The sequence below is a fragment of the Pelophylax lessonae genome, assembly GCF_965119305.1.
Source record: "Pelophylax lessonae genome assembly, chromosome: 11".
Classification (NCBI taxonomy): domain Eukaryota; kingdom Metazoa; phylum Chordata; class Amphibia; order Anura; family Ranidae; genus Pelophylax; species Pelophylax lessonae.
The window spans coordinates 84,371,238-84,385,849 of record NC_138778.1 but is presented as its reverse complement, the minus strand read 5'-3'; the positions used below and the strand labels follow the sequence as shown (position 1 = coordinate 84,385,849).

At 47.4% G+C, this 14,612-nt stretch overlaps 1 protein-coding gene across 2 annotated transcripts in view; it reads right to left on the bottom strand.

The window, feature by feature from the left end:
• The window catches only part of LOC309566226 (tubulin gamma-1 chain), a 515,319-nt gene that overhangs the window by 118,399 nt on the left and 382,308 nt on the right, over positions 1-14,612 (bottom strand). For both annotated transcript variants that reach the window (XM_082271329.1, XM_082271328.1), the window contains exon 8: positions 5,475-5,624. In XM_082271329.1, the coding sequence (XP_082127455.1) occupies positions 5,475-5,624 (150 nt within the window). The remainder of the gene's footprint in view (positions 1-5,474; positions 5,625-14,612) is intronic.

Here is a 14,612-nt window from a genome sequence, read left to right as displayed (position 1 = left end):
CGAAGCACATGTGATGTCAAAGAGCCGCTGCATTTCTTTAGATTAAAGCATCTTTGACCATATTTTATTAGGGTGAGCTTTTTAGCACACATAGCAAAATATATAAACAAAAGGGATACGTTTACTTAAATGTATACAGCTCTTAGGACTTTTTTACACTAGCGGTGCATTAGGATCACTCTTCAGAGAGCATTTGATGGCTGGGGAGGAGGTGTTGTATTACCCCCTTACTGCCTGCTTTAACCCATTGAAGCCCACACTAGTGTGTCACAACTGAGTACATGGCACACAGTTGTGGGGAGCCCACATTCATTAGAATGAGTTCAGTAGGCAGCACTGCTCTCTTTGAACACGACAGCAGGGATCATTTTTACCCTGTCATGATTGCATGGGTGCATCCCTTTGCTGCTGCCTTTGCGACATAAGGGGAGTGGTAAAACCACTAGCATAAACAAGGCCTTACAAGTCAGCCTATTACAGTACAGGACACAGGATAATCATAGACCCTGTGTTATATGTGGAATCCACAGGTGATTGGACACTGGGCAAAGCATTGCTGGACATGATCCCCTGGGTGTACTCCTACAATCCTATCCCATTTTGAGTCCTCTGTTTTCTTTAGCAAGCAATACCGAGTAACACAGAAACAGAGGGAGGGTGGCTGGTGTCCTGTACTCTAAAATATAGTACAGAGGCTTGATGTTGGAATGCCCAGGAAACCTCCATTGAGCTGGTGGACTGAGAATGCAAGTGCTGGTGGCGGTCTTTTCCTTTAGAGTGTAAGCTCTTGAGGTGGGTTGTCTTATCCACTTGGCAATAGTCCTCTGTAAGGCATTAACAACAAGACAAAGAATTGGTGGAAAGAGAGCATGGTTGCTTGAATGCCTTGAGCTCTTAAGAGGGCAAGAAAAGGTGCAAGCACATTTTTGAATACTCTGGGTGCAGAGGATAGGGCAAATGGCAATGTGCCAAACTGGAAGTGTTGGTCTCCTACCGTGAAGCGCAAGAAGCACTGATGAGGTGGGTAAATGGGAAGTATTCCCCTTATCTCAGAAAGGTGATAACTGAACTTGCAGATTTAATGCAAAACTTTGGAACGTCAAGGCACTTCTAGGTCTAGGATAGAATAAATACCCCCTATTCAGATTTGCCATCGTGAACAGGTTTGAATAGAATCCACCTGTCTTCCAGAGGAACAAAAATGACCAGTCTGTTGGACAAGACTCCATCTTGTCCAGGATGGTCTGCAGATTTTGGTTGGTTTAAAAGAAGGCAAATCAGGGCACAATTTTGAACTACATTTTTACCTCTATAAAGCCACCAATTGAACCCACAGGTCTTAAACATTTTTGACCCAGAGAAAGGCAATATGCCTAATAACAGACGTCCCTCCTAATTAGTAGTGAGAGCACCCCTTTCATTGTGAAGGGAGTTTTGGGATAGACTTGGCAGATTCTGTATTCCAAGTCTTGTGCTGAAAGGAAGGATGGAGTTATGGCTTTGAAGGTGAAGACATAGATCGATAGGGCACTCTTCTTTTTGAAGAGGTAGAAGCCCCTCAGAAAGAGGTTTAGGGCTTTCTGTTGTGAAACAAATACTTTTCTTCCTGTAACATCTTTTATGAAGGCAGTGTCTGCAGGTGCTCCGCCAAGATTTGATCATGGAAGACAGGATCCTGCTCATTGTTCTAGTTCAATTAGCTGCGATCTGGCAAACAAATTGCAGCAACAGCCAACTGCAGAGCTGGGCCTCTGATATTTAAAATAACTTTTAAAAGAGTGTCCTAAATCTTTAGTCAGCAGAATCTTAAATGAAGAAACCTCTTCTATAGGCACAGTAAGATGTTTAGCATAAGAGGGCAGGGTCTTCTGCTGTAACAGACCACTTTTTAATGAACTTATTTCTACTGGATAACAACAATGATTCTCTAAGGGAGTGAACATCTTTTCATGTAAATGCACTTGGCATCAATTGCCCATTCTATTTGTTCATAAATTGGGAATGCAATTTTAGACTTGAGCAGAAGTGATCACATCTACACTGGCAAGCATATTAAATGAAGCCATAGCATCAGGTGTATAAGAGGCTGGTGGTTAGAAATCTTTCACGGCTTCTTCTAACACTACCTGTGAGTCCTTATTCTGCTCAATGTCTGCGATGATCCTTAGCACTTTTGTGTCCTGGAAAGTGATGGCCGTATTAAGGCAGTTAGCTGTCAAAGTCTAAAACAGCTGTAGAAAAATCTACCTAAGTCGGAGATAGGCTGCTTGTCGCATGAGAGAGATAGAGCTAGAATCAGATGCAAAGAGCAGTGCTAAAAAGAGTCTTGCTGCAGCACAAGGGAAGTGGAATCACTCTGAGCTGGTTGAGTGTTTTGCAGTTCTTCAGTCATCGGTTGTAACGCTCATGCGTTTTTGTTAGTGGATGGATTTGCAGCTGCAGAATTGTCACACTCCGTAGTCGTGTAGAGATTCTGTTGAACAAACATATCCAACTCTCAGGACTTCATCACTGTGCACAGCCTGTTTCTGCAATATACATACACTCAATCTGATGTTAATGGAGGGATAGTATATGTGAGAGTATATAGGTGAGAGACAGGCTATAGTATGGTGAGCACCTAGGAGTAGTATTAGGAGAGTGTTTAGGTGATGGTAGTAAGCAGATTCTAATGTCAAGTATAGTGCAGATGGAGTATACAAGACAGAGTAACCTAGTGCAACGATAGTTGATGGTAGTCCCAAGAGCTAACAGTCTATACAGATGATAGGAAATAGCTTAGATAGAGATAGTCCTGGTATATGCAGTAGATGACAGTAGAAGTGCAGGTTAGTAAGGAATCCCCTGTGGGGTACTTATAACTAGATAGGTAGTAGTAACAAAATTCAGTAGTGAGAGGTGATCCAGTAGCGAGATACGGATAGGCAGCGAGGTTCCGGTTCAGTTCAGGCAAAGGGAATAGCCAGCAGCTCCAGCTTCGCAAGAGAAGGTGCGGTGAACATGCGGTTTGAACGAGCAATGAGTGAGAGAAAGCCGGCGATTGAAATAGCCGCTCATAGCGGCGCTCGGCGATGATGTCATTGCCCTTAAAGGTGTATGCGTCCCATTTGGATAGCAAGATGGGACGCAATATTAAGAGAGAAATGTGGAAATAAGGGTACCAGAGGTACCAGAACATTACATCGGTGAGGGTGTGGAGTACTTTCAAGGTAGGGTTTGGGAAAAAGATGAGCATGCCCGTGAAGGAGTACACAACATGCAATTTAGAAGTCTTTTAGGCTAAAGGGTAGTAGTAAGTGCCTGAGTACTACATAAAAGGCACTAGGCAGAAATGGTGGCAATAGTGCAACCAATGATGTAACCGCTTAGTTATCCACCGGACACTATGCTCTGAATGGTGGAATCTTACCACCAACTTTGAATAGTTGAACACTAAAAACAAACATTTGAAACAATTCCTGATTTTCTTATAGTTTAAACGCAGAACAAACTCAATTTTGGAAACTTGCATTAGTGAGAAAATAGTATCGGTGCAGTACAGCGTAAACCTTTCTTACACATTCATGTCACTGCTCTATAATTAGTGTCTAGGCTTAGCCCATCACAGTTGGCAAACTCCCAGAGGGGTCTTCAGGGCCCAGGTACATTAGGGCTGGATCCCAGTTTTGGATTTGTATAGCACCTTGCAGCTAACTATAGGCGCTACATTAAAATGCTGAGGTGAGCATCCAAACGGGATTCAGTGCCCAAAGCAGTAGTACAGCCCTCCTCACAGGGTTTGGGTACGACTCCCAAGGTTATACAGAGGTTAAACCAATCCGGATGTACGGCTTCCTTTTTTGAATTAGACAGTGAGGAGTTGAATAGGAAGTAAAAGTAAAATAATAAACAGTGAAGCAAATGAAAACAAAGGGAGACGTGGTTAAATATCTTACGACATGGGTGCTCAGCCTGTGGCCCCTACAGCCTTTGCAGAACTACAAATGAGGCATTGCAAGGCTGACAGTTACCAGCAGGACTCCCAAAGGCTGAGGCATTATGGGACTTGTAGTTTTGCAACAGCTGAAGAGCCACAGGTTGAGCACCCGAGCCTTAGCAAAAAAACAGATCTCACAGCGTGGGGTAGGGTTCAGGTGTATGCCCAGAAAGGTGTGTCTCGGAAAGCTTTACCAGTGTCTGCTTACCTGAAGGTATCAGCCTTTAACCCAGGGTCTTAAATCCAGCCCGTGTCCTGTACTGTACAATTAAGATAGACCCGTATGTGTCAGTTTTTTTTTTAGTTCAGCCCGTTGGGTTGAATGAAAAGAAACTAGTGTGTGCTAGGCGTTCGGAATTGCAACATAAACAAACAGATAATTCCAGCACTTCCTAAGAGAGTCTGTACTCAAACATCTTGTCACTGCAACCAAGGACTTCCTCCTGCTCCACACTGATTCTCCTGACAGCAGGCATGCTGACTCACAGATGATCGGCCGGGATCCACTTATAGCGTGCCTCAAGGACCTCACACATGCTGGGGCTAGCTTAACAGTTTGAGCCATTCATAGCTTCTGGATCCCTGTACTCCAACCTTCCACCTTAACATTTTTTAACGACTACTATACTATGAATGCAGTTTAATGCTTTACTGTTGCTCCTAACTTTACTTCTTTGTGCGGTGTAAACTATACTTGGATGGATGAAGCCTAACTATTCTGATGCTATAGTGTCATCACTCAGCCGCTTCAGCCTAGCTATTGACCTAAAAAGATCATTGCCCTGCCACTGGGATGAGCATTTCAAATTTTAGAATGATGCTTTTGAAGTTTCCACTGCTGTATTATTGCCAGTTCTTTTAGTAACTGCTTGCTGCTTGTCCATATCTTGTTGTGATGCTCTAACCTGTAAACATTACTTCTACTGGATTGATCTGAACACTAGAACACTTTGAGGCTGAGTTCACACTGGAATTAAAAGCAGACATTGAAAACGCCCCTCAAACGCCTATGCAAATGATACAATGGACAGCACATAGTGCTGTTCACATTATAAAAACATGAAGTGTTAGTGTCGCATCGCTTCAAAATTGAAGCCTAATGTCGAGTCAGGAAGCGTTTGAAGGGCTTCCTATTCAAGTCTATGGCAACGCTCAACAAATGCTCAGGCAGGTGTTTGCAGCGTGGTTGCGGGGCAGTAAAATTAGCTTATTTCTGTCACTTTTCATTGTGGAGCAGTTTTAACGTGCTTTCATGCTCATCAAATGCATTAAAACTCCCCATACTAAAGCTCATTGACGCCAGTCTGACGCCCATACTCAGGAGGAAGTACATAGCAGGCTCTATAGTATGGTGTCTGCTCTTAGGAAGGACTTTGCAAGTTTCAACTAATGGCAGGTTTATATCAAACTAAAGCTTCTTGAGATTAAAGGCAATCTTTTGAAGAAGGCGTCTAATGAAAAAAATAGGAATAGGGGAAAAAAAAAAAAAAATTCTTACCGACTGGTCAGTTGTCAGTGGAGTATATCCGGTCATTAGGAAGTGCAGACGAGGTGTGGGGATGAGAGAAGCAATCAATCCAATCAAATCATTGTTCATATAGCCTGGGTATCGGAGGGTTGTGGTACTGGCTGACATTATGGTGGAAACCTGAAATAGAGAAATTGGCAAGACAAAAACTAAGTGAAAGACAGAAACAAATGAAGGGGGGGGGGAGTGGGGGGATTTTGACTTACCTGTGAATTCTATATTATATTTAAGTACAGTACAAGACATAGGCTTGCTATTCATAGACTTCGGGCCATAGGCTGCTACCTTCAAGTGATTTGGATACTTGCATAGCTTTGAGGGACACATTTCTGGGAGTTCCCTATAACCCTGCCCCACTCCAAGAGGTCTCAGTTTTGCAGAAAACCATGCAGAGTATTGCAGGAACAAAATGGAAGGTGGCTCATGTCCTATATTGTACTCCAAGATGGAGAAAAACTGAATTTTTGTAAAATCTTACAGTAAAATTCCTTTCTCTGAGTCCTCCGACAGTCGCCGCCCATTCACACAGTCTACACTTATGGGGTATTGACTTCATCTCCACAGGAGTTTCTAGGCATAAGACTTGTAAAAGAACAATAAATCTACATAGTCACACCCATGGGGGCTGTCCTACTAGTCCAATATCCCCCTGCAATAGCCATCCCAATTCAGTTTGGTCACAAGCAGTGAAAGTGAAAAGACCCCAAAAAGAGGGGCGGGGCGGCGACTGTCGGAGGACTCAGAGAAAGGAATTTTACGGTAAGATTTTACAAAAATTCAGTTTTTCCATTTTCTCTTACGTCCTCCGACAGTCGCCACCCATTCACACAGTCTTCACTTATGGGGATGTCCCAAAGCAGTGTAGACATGAGGGGTGGGCAACGCAACTGCCAGAAAAGCAACGCAGTACCCACATCAGAGAAAGGAACCTTACATATACAAGAAGGTAACCTTCTGGGTAACAAAAACAAAGGCTCAACATGAGCAACAACCCAGGAAAACAAATAACCAAGGGGAAGAAAACCCCAACAGCTAGGAACCCGATTAAAAACCAGGGTGTCCTAAGGAACGGCCACACAGAGAACTTTGCGGCCAAAGGATGCATCAGCTGATGCCAGAACATCAATTTTGTAGAATTTTGAGAAAGTGTGCGCCGACGACCAAGTCGCAGCCTTGCACACCTGGGCCACCGAGGCCTGATGCCGATAGGCCCAGGACGTACTCATCGACCTGGTAGAGTGCGCCTTCACAGGAAAGGGAGGAACCCGTTCCCGCAACGAATAGGCCTGTATAAATGGTCTGTCTGATCCATTTGGCAATGGTTGCTGCAGACGCAGCCATACCCTTCCGAGGTCCCTCAGGAAGGACAAACAGAGAATCCCATTTCCGAAAGGATTCAGTCAACGACAGGTAGACCCTGATCGCCCTGACAACATCCAAGGCATGTAAAGCAACCTCTTTTGGATGCTTGGGATTCGCACAAAGCGAAGGCAAAACAATGTCCTCATTCAGGTGGAATTCCGAAACCACCTTTGGCAAAAAAAGACTGATTAGGTCGCAAGACCACCTTATCCCTATGAACCACCAGGTAAGGGGAACGGCAAGACAACGCCGCCAACTCTGACACTCTGCGGGCAGAAGTGATCGCCACCAAGAAAGCCACCTTTTTAGATAGCATAGGCAACGAGATTTCCCTGATGTTTTCAAACGGGGAACTCTGTAACACGGACAGAACCAAGTTCTTGTCCCATGGAGGTAAGGGCTCCTTCCTAGGAGGGGCCAAGTGCCGCACACCTTGAACAAAGGTGCGAATTAAGGAATGAGACGCCACAGGGCGCTGGAAAAGAACAGCCAGGGTGAAGACCTGACCTTTATTCGTGGTCAACGCAAGGCGCTGGTCCACCCCAGTCTGGAGGAAAGCTAACACTCTCGACACCAAGTAAGAACGAGGAGAGAAACCCCTGGACTCACACCAGGCAAAATAAGCTTTCCATGTACGGTAATAAATCTTACCAGAAGAGGCTTTTCAAGCCTTGATCAAAGTAGGAATAACCTCTGAGGAGAGAGCCCTGTCTCTCAGGACCTGGCTTTCAACAGCCAGGCCGTTAAAGCCAGCGAGTGTAAAAGCAGGATGTAAGATCGGGCCCTGGGACAGCAGATCTTCTCGCATTGGCAGCCGCCACGGAGGCTCTACGGCCAGGTGAACAATGTCCACGTACCAGGACTGGTGAGGCCAGTCTGGTGCTACCAGAATCACCAGTGATGGTTCAGAGGCCAACCTGCGAAGGAACCTGGACAACAGCTGAAGCGGAGGAAAGGCATATATCAGTTGATACTGACGCCAAGGCACCACCAGCGCATCCGAGGCGTCTGCCAGAGGATCGCGTGTTCTTGCCAGGAACCTTTCCACTTTGTGGTTCAGCCGAGACGCGAACAGATCCACATCCGGGGATCCCCACTTCGCACACAGCATTTGAAACACCTCGGGGTGTAGGGACCATTCCCCCTGGTCCAAGGTCTGGCGGCTCAGATAGTCGGCCTGCCAATTCTCCATACCCGGAATGTGAACTGCCGACAACGCCGGGACATGAGTCTCGGCCCAAGACAGAATACCGGTCACCTCCTGGGCTGCCCGGGCACTCCTGGTGCCCCATTGGTGGTTGACGTAAGCCACCACAGTGGCATTGTCCGTCTGCACCCGCACAGGACGGCCCTGAAGGCGATCCGACCAACGGAGCAGGCACAGACAATCACCCCCTGAGAGAGAAGATCCTGCACCGCCTGATGCAGGACCTGTAACCGCCCTGGGGTCAAATGAAGATTTGAGGGAAAGAATCTGTTTGCCGGCCGTTAAAGAAATTCGATCTTGTACCCTGACCGAATGATTTCCTGAACCCACCTGTCCGTGATTCGGAGTAGCCAAGGTTGTAGGAAACCGCGCAAAACGTCCCCCCACCCCTGTAACGGGTGAGGGCGCCCCTTCAGGCAGAGGCGGACTGAGCCGCCGCACCGGCCTGGCCGGATTTTTGTTTGCCAAACCAGGGCTTCTTCTGGCTACCTTGGCCCTTGAAGGGTTTTCCCTTGTTCTGAGCCCTGAAGGCACGAAAGGACCCTTGAGTAGGTTTAAAGGACGGACCCCGCTTACCGCGGAAAAACTTGCCCTTGGGATTCTGGGGGAGCAGATTGCTCTTACCCCCAGTGACACCTTTAACCAATTCGTCCAAGGATTCCCCAAAAAGGCGAGACACCGCAGAGGGGATGTCAGCCACCGTCTTCCTGGATTTTTGGTCAGCCGACCAGCATTTCAACCAGATTAATCAACGGTTAACCACAGAGACACTGGACAGGCGTATCGCCAATGGGGCCGCATTCAGAGCCGCATCGCACAAATACATGACCACACGATGAATCTGCTCCACCATGTCCACAGTAGTGGAAGGGGCAGAGTCGGCCACGAGGGTGCGTTTGAGCACCTTGGTCCAATCCGCCAAAGCCTGAGCCACCCTTACAGAGGAAAAAAATAGCCTTGAGCATGGAACCAGCCACCGTGTAGGAATGACGGGCAAGAGACTCCAGTCTCCTATCAGTAGGATCCCTAAACACCGGGGAGTCCTCAGTGGGTAACAGGGTAGACTTGTTCAACCTGGCCACCGTGTGATCCACTTGAGGAGGCACACACCAACGCGCAGCCGTAGTAGCCGCAAAAGGGTAGAGAAGTTGAAACTTCTTAGGCACCACGAAGGTGTGCTTCAAATTACGCCATAGTTCATTCACCTTATGGTGAAATTCTGTGAGACAAGGAAAAACCTGCGCCGTCTTGTGTGTCCTGTGTGTTCCAAAAGAGGACACAACGCCCGGAGGAGTGGGCTCATCCTCCAAATGTAGTGTTTCCTTCACTGCTAGGATCAATTCATCCATAGCTGCGCATTCCTCTGGCGACCCAGGGGGGGAATCATCCACCCCTGCGACCTCCGCCTCCCCCTCAGACTCTTGCGGGTCCTGAGAAGAGCGAGACCTTGAAAGAGCCACGCTACCTACAGCAACCATGTCACACTCAGAATCAGAAGAAAAGGAAATCCTAGGCCTTTTCCTAGCAGCACGTTCAGACATCAGCACATCCATTTTTGACACCAAAGTTGCCACAATAGCAGCCAAATCAGTCTGGTTAGAGGATGCAGTGGACCCTGAATCCCCCCACCAAGGCTGGCGGGAATTAGCTGTCCTGAGATTCCATATTAGAAAAGAAAAGTTTTTTTTTTTTTTGAACCTGGCCCTTTAAGTGCGCTGCGGACCCCTCCCCAGCACACCACTATAAGACTGTGATATACAGAGCCCCCGCAGGGATAAAACTGACCAGGAAAAGTACACAAGGCAAGGCAGGAAAAAGAACAGCAGGACAGAACCCCACAAAGTGTTACCAGCTCCTTCGGACTCTCCTGTAAGAAACGAGGAAGTGATGTCACCGCTGGAGGCTGAACCAGGCTGCATGCCAAGGGAAAATGGATGCCTATGTAAACTAATGGGAGGCTTCGGCAAGATGGCCACCGACATGTGCTCGGAACGATCGCATTGCCACACACAAGATGGCGCCGCAAGGCGCAAAAATACACTACATAGCATGCTGCAAGAGCGCCCACAGTGAAGCCAGACATGCTGCCCACATTAAAAATGGCGGACCGGCGGTGTTTTACCACAAAGAGGTCGCTGCATGTGTCCGCATCCTCAAGCACCCTAAGTGACATGTAGGAGAGGGACCCCCAAAAACCCCACACAGCGCTGCTGTGAGGGAAAAGCGCCCCCCGCAGGGACCGGGACAGGGATCCCAAAAAACGCACAGGGGACACCACAGACACACATGGACTGCCGACCTCAGACAGAGGCCCCACATAAAATGTACTTACCTGTACTAATGGCGTGGGGTGCCTCATATCAAGCGGGAAACCGCCCGCCCTCAGATGGCAGGGGAGTGCCGCCAGCCAAAAACGCAGGACACTAGGAATGCACGGACGAACCTATGCTGTGTCCAGTGAGGTAGGCACCTCACCTGGGTGCATCCCTGATGAACAGGGATCGGTCGTTTATGAGGCCAGGGCGAACGCATAGCCCGCGAAACGCTCGATGGCGGGCTGGGATTCCATCTGACCCTCAGTCCTGGAGAACCAGGATGGTCAGTCCGATTCCCAGCTCCGCAACACCGTCTTCATCCGAAGATCTAACTAACTAGCGCTGACAAAATAAACAGCTAGCAATGTAAAGAAAAATTACATTTCCAGAAAATAAATCAAAGAAAAAGAGGAAGGCTGAGACTGTAGCCTCAGCACAGGGAAGCCTATCCACTCCTAAGCTAGACAGAAGAATAACTGAATTGGGATGGCTATTGCAGGGGGGTATTGGACTAGTAGGACAGCCCTCATGGGTGTGACTATGTAGATTTATTGTTCTTTTACAAGTTTTATGCCTAGAAACTCCTGTGGAGATGAAGTCAATACCCCATAAGTGAAGACTGTGTGAATGGGCAGCGACTGTCGAAGGACGTAAGAGAAATATCGGTAAGTCCAAATTCTTTTTTTCTTATATGTATAGTACAGAACACACCCTTAGTATTCATTGCTTAGGGATGTCTCTGGATCTATTAATAAGTAGGAGGGGCAACAACTAGGCAAACAGAACTGGCCAAATAATAAAGTGTTAATGGACCCAGCTTCAGAGTGCTGCTGCAAGAACCTTGCAGCTGAAAGCAGCATTCACAGATAAGACGTCTATCTGGTGAAACTTTGACAAAGTTCTGAACAAAGACCAGGTGATGGACTAACAAAGCTGCAAACAAAAGGCTGTGTGTCTGAATGCCCAGTAAGCTCAAACTGGTTCTATAAAGTGAGCACACAATACTGCGGGGGTGGTTGGGTGGTATTGCTTCAAGAGCACATCTTAAGATAAGTGGTCTTATCCATCTAGCAATGGATTTTAAAGCAGGATGTACCTTGCCAAATCCTGAGGTTCAGTGAGTCTATCTTCCTGATAGAAGCTGTAGCATTAAGGTAGACTCTGATAACGTCTAGGCAGTGAAGAGCAATTTCCTTTGGGTGCTTTTGGAGCAGGGCACAAAGAGGGAAGGTGAAAGTGGAAGAACTACCATTTTAGTACGAAAGGAGGGTCTTGGGCACAATACTACATTATTCTTGTGAAAAACGAGGCATGGCTCCTTACATGGTTGAACTAACAAAAATAAAGGAACCAAGTTGGTTACCCTTACAATAAGTTGCAAAACAAGGCTCAACACTGGTGTTTACTGAAAAAAATGGATTTTTGTAAGAACTTACCGTAAAATCCTTTTCTCTTAAGCTCATTGACAGACGTAGTCTTCTTGATTCTCAAGAGCTGGGTTATGTTGTCTCCGCAGGAGTAGGACTAGGCAGAAAGACAAAACGTTCTGGCTCCACCTTAGGGGCAGTCCCTGAGGGTATATCCTCCCTCTCTCTGCTACAGGGAATCAGTTCTGTTTAAAGCAGTACAGAGAATTTAACCCAACCCAACTCAATGATAGAGGGGCGGGTACTACGTCTGTCAATGAGCTTAAGAGAAAAGGATTTTACGGTAAGTTCTTACAAAAATCCATTTTTCTCTATCGCTCATTGACAGACGTAGTCTTCTTGATTCTCAAGAGCTGGGACATCCAGAAGCAGTGCCACAAATGAGGGGTGGGATTGACAAAATCAAATCCAATCTAGAAGGCCCAACCGGTGCCAAACTAGAAGTTTTAAAGGCTCATTATAAACAAAGAATGAGACTAAAGAAAAATTTTCCAACGGAAAAAACCCTCGAGGTAGACCACTGGTCTCAAATTGCGGCCTGCAAAACCTTGCGGCCAAACGAGGCATCAGACGATGCCATTACATCAACTTTATAATGTTTAGAAAAGGTATGCACCGACGACCAGGTAGCCGCCTTGCACACCTGGACCACTGACGCCTGATGGCGAAAGGCCCATGACGCACTAAGTGCCCGAGTGGAGTGCGCCTTAACAGGGAAGGGGGGCTCCCGACCCTTAATAGAATAAGCCTGCACTACCGTCTGTCTGATCCATCTGGAAATGGTCGCGGCAGATGCAGGCAACCCCTTTTTGGGTCCATCTGGGATCACAAAAAGTGAATCCGTCTTGCGAAACGAGTCTGTCGTTTTCAAGTTTACCCTGATTGCCCGGACCACATCCAAGGAGTGTAAAGCAAACTCCCGAGGATGACTGGGCTTAGGACACAGGGAAGGTAATACAATTTCTTCATTCAGATGAAATTCTGAAACCACTTTTGGTAGGAAGGATGTATTCGGACGAAGAACCACCTTATCTCTATGAACCACCAGATATGGTGAACGACAAGATAATGCGGCCAGTTCTGACACCCTGCGTGCAGAAGTAATAGCCACCAAGAAGGCCACCTTCTGGGACAACGTGGGTAGAGGAATCTCCCTAATATCTTCAAAGGGAGGTTTCTGAAGAACCGACAACACTAAATTAAGATCCCAGGGGGGTAACGGCGCGTGCACTGGCGGAGCCAGATGTCGCACCCCCTGGATGAAATTCCGCACCAAGGAATGAGTAGCCAAAGGCTTCTGAAAGAAGATGGCTAATGCTGAGACCTGACCCTTGATAGTACTCAAGGCCAGTTTCTGCTCAACCCCTTGTTGCAGAAAAGCCAATATTCGACTAATCGAATAAGACCGAGGACGGAACCCCAAAGGTTCACACCATGCAATGTAGGACTTCCATGTGCGATGATAAATCTTTCTGGAAGTCGCTTTCCTTGCTTCAACTAGAGTAGGAATAACTGAAGCTGACAAACCTTTGTCCTTCAGCACCTGGGTCTCAATAGCCAGGCCGTTAAAGCCAGCGATCGTAAAGCAGGATGGAAGATCGGTCCCTGAGACAGTAGATCCTCCCTGAGAGGAAGTCTCCATGGGACGTCTGCCACCAGTCTGACCATGTCGGCGTACCAAGCTCGACGAGGCCAGTCCGGAGCTACCAGGATTACTGGGATTCCTTCCTCCTCTATCCTGCGAAGAAGTCTTGGCAGTAACGCGAGAGGAGGGAAGGCATATATTAGCTGGTATTGCCCCCACGGGGCGATCAGTGCGTCTGCGGTTTCTGCTAGAGGATCGCGGGAGCGAGCCACGAATCTCTGAACTTTCCTGTTGAATCGTGATGCCAACAGATCCACATCCGGGGTGCCCCACCGTAGGCACAACTGGTGGAAAACGTCTGGATGGAGGGACCATTCCCCCTGATCCAGGGTCTGACGGCTGAGATAATCTGCCTGCCAATTCTCCACCCCCGGAATGAACACCGCAGAGATTGCTGGAACAAATCGTTCCGCCCAGCGAAGAATGCAAGCCACTTCTTTGGCCGCTCGGACACTCTTGGTGCCCCCCTGGTGATTGACATAAGCCACGGCCGTGGCATTGTCCGACTGGATCCGAACCGGGCTGCCCTGGAGCTGCTCGGTCCAGTGAATCAGACAAAGTCTGATCGCTCTCAGTTCCAATACATTTATCGGTAACCTGGATTCTTCCGGGGACCAAAGTCCCTGGGCAGATAACTGACCAAGAATTCCTCCCCATCCGGATAGACTGGCATCCGTGGTCACTATCGTCCAATATATTGGCAGAAATGACTTTCCCTGGCTGAGCATTGGAGACCGAAGCCACCAAACCAGAGACTCTCTGGTCTGTTTGCTCAATCGTATCTGATTGTCCAGGGATTCCGGATTCCGATTCCATCTGAGAAGAATCTCTTGCTGAAGAATTCGGGTATGGGACTGGGCAAATGGGACTGCTTCGAATGAAGCCACCATCAACCCCAGAACCCTCATGCAAGTCCGAAGGGAAGACCAGCTGTTGGACAGTAACAACTGGACTGCTGATTGAATCTTTCGGAGTTTCCCTACCGGAAGAAAAACTCTTGTCCTGACTGTGTCTAGAATTAGACCCAGATATTCGAGCCTCTGGGTGGGAACCAGAAATGACTTTTGCTGGTTCACCAGCCACCCGAATTCCTGTAAAGAAATCATAGTAATTTCTATGTTCTGTAGCAAGGTCTGAGGAGACTCTGCATGA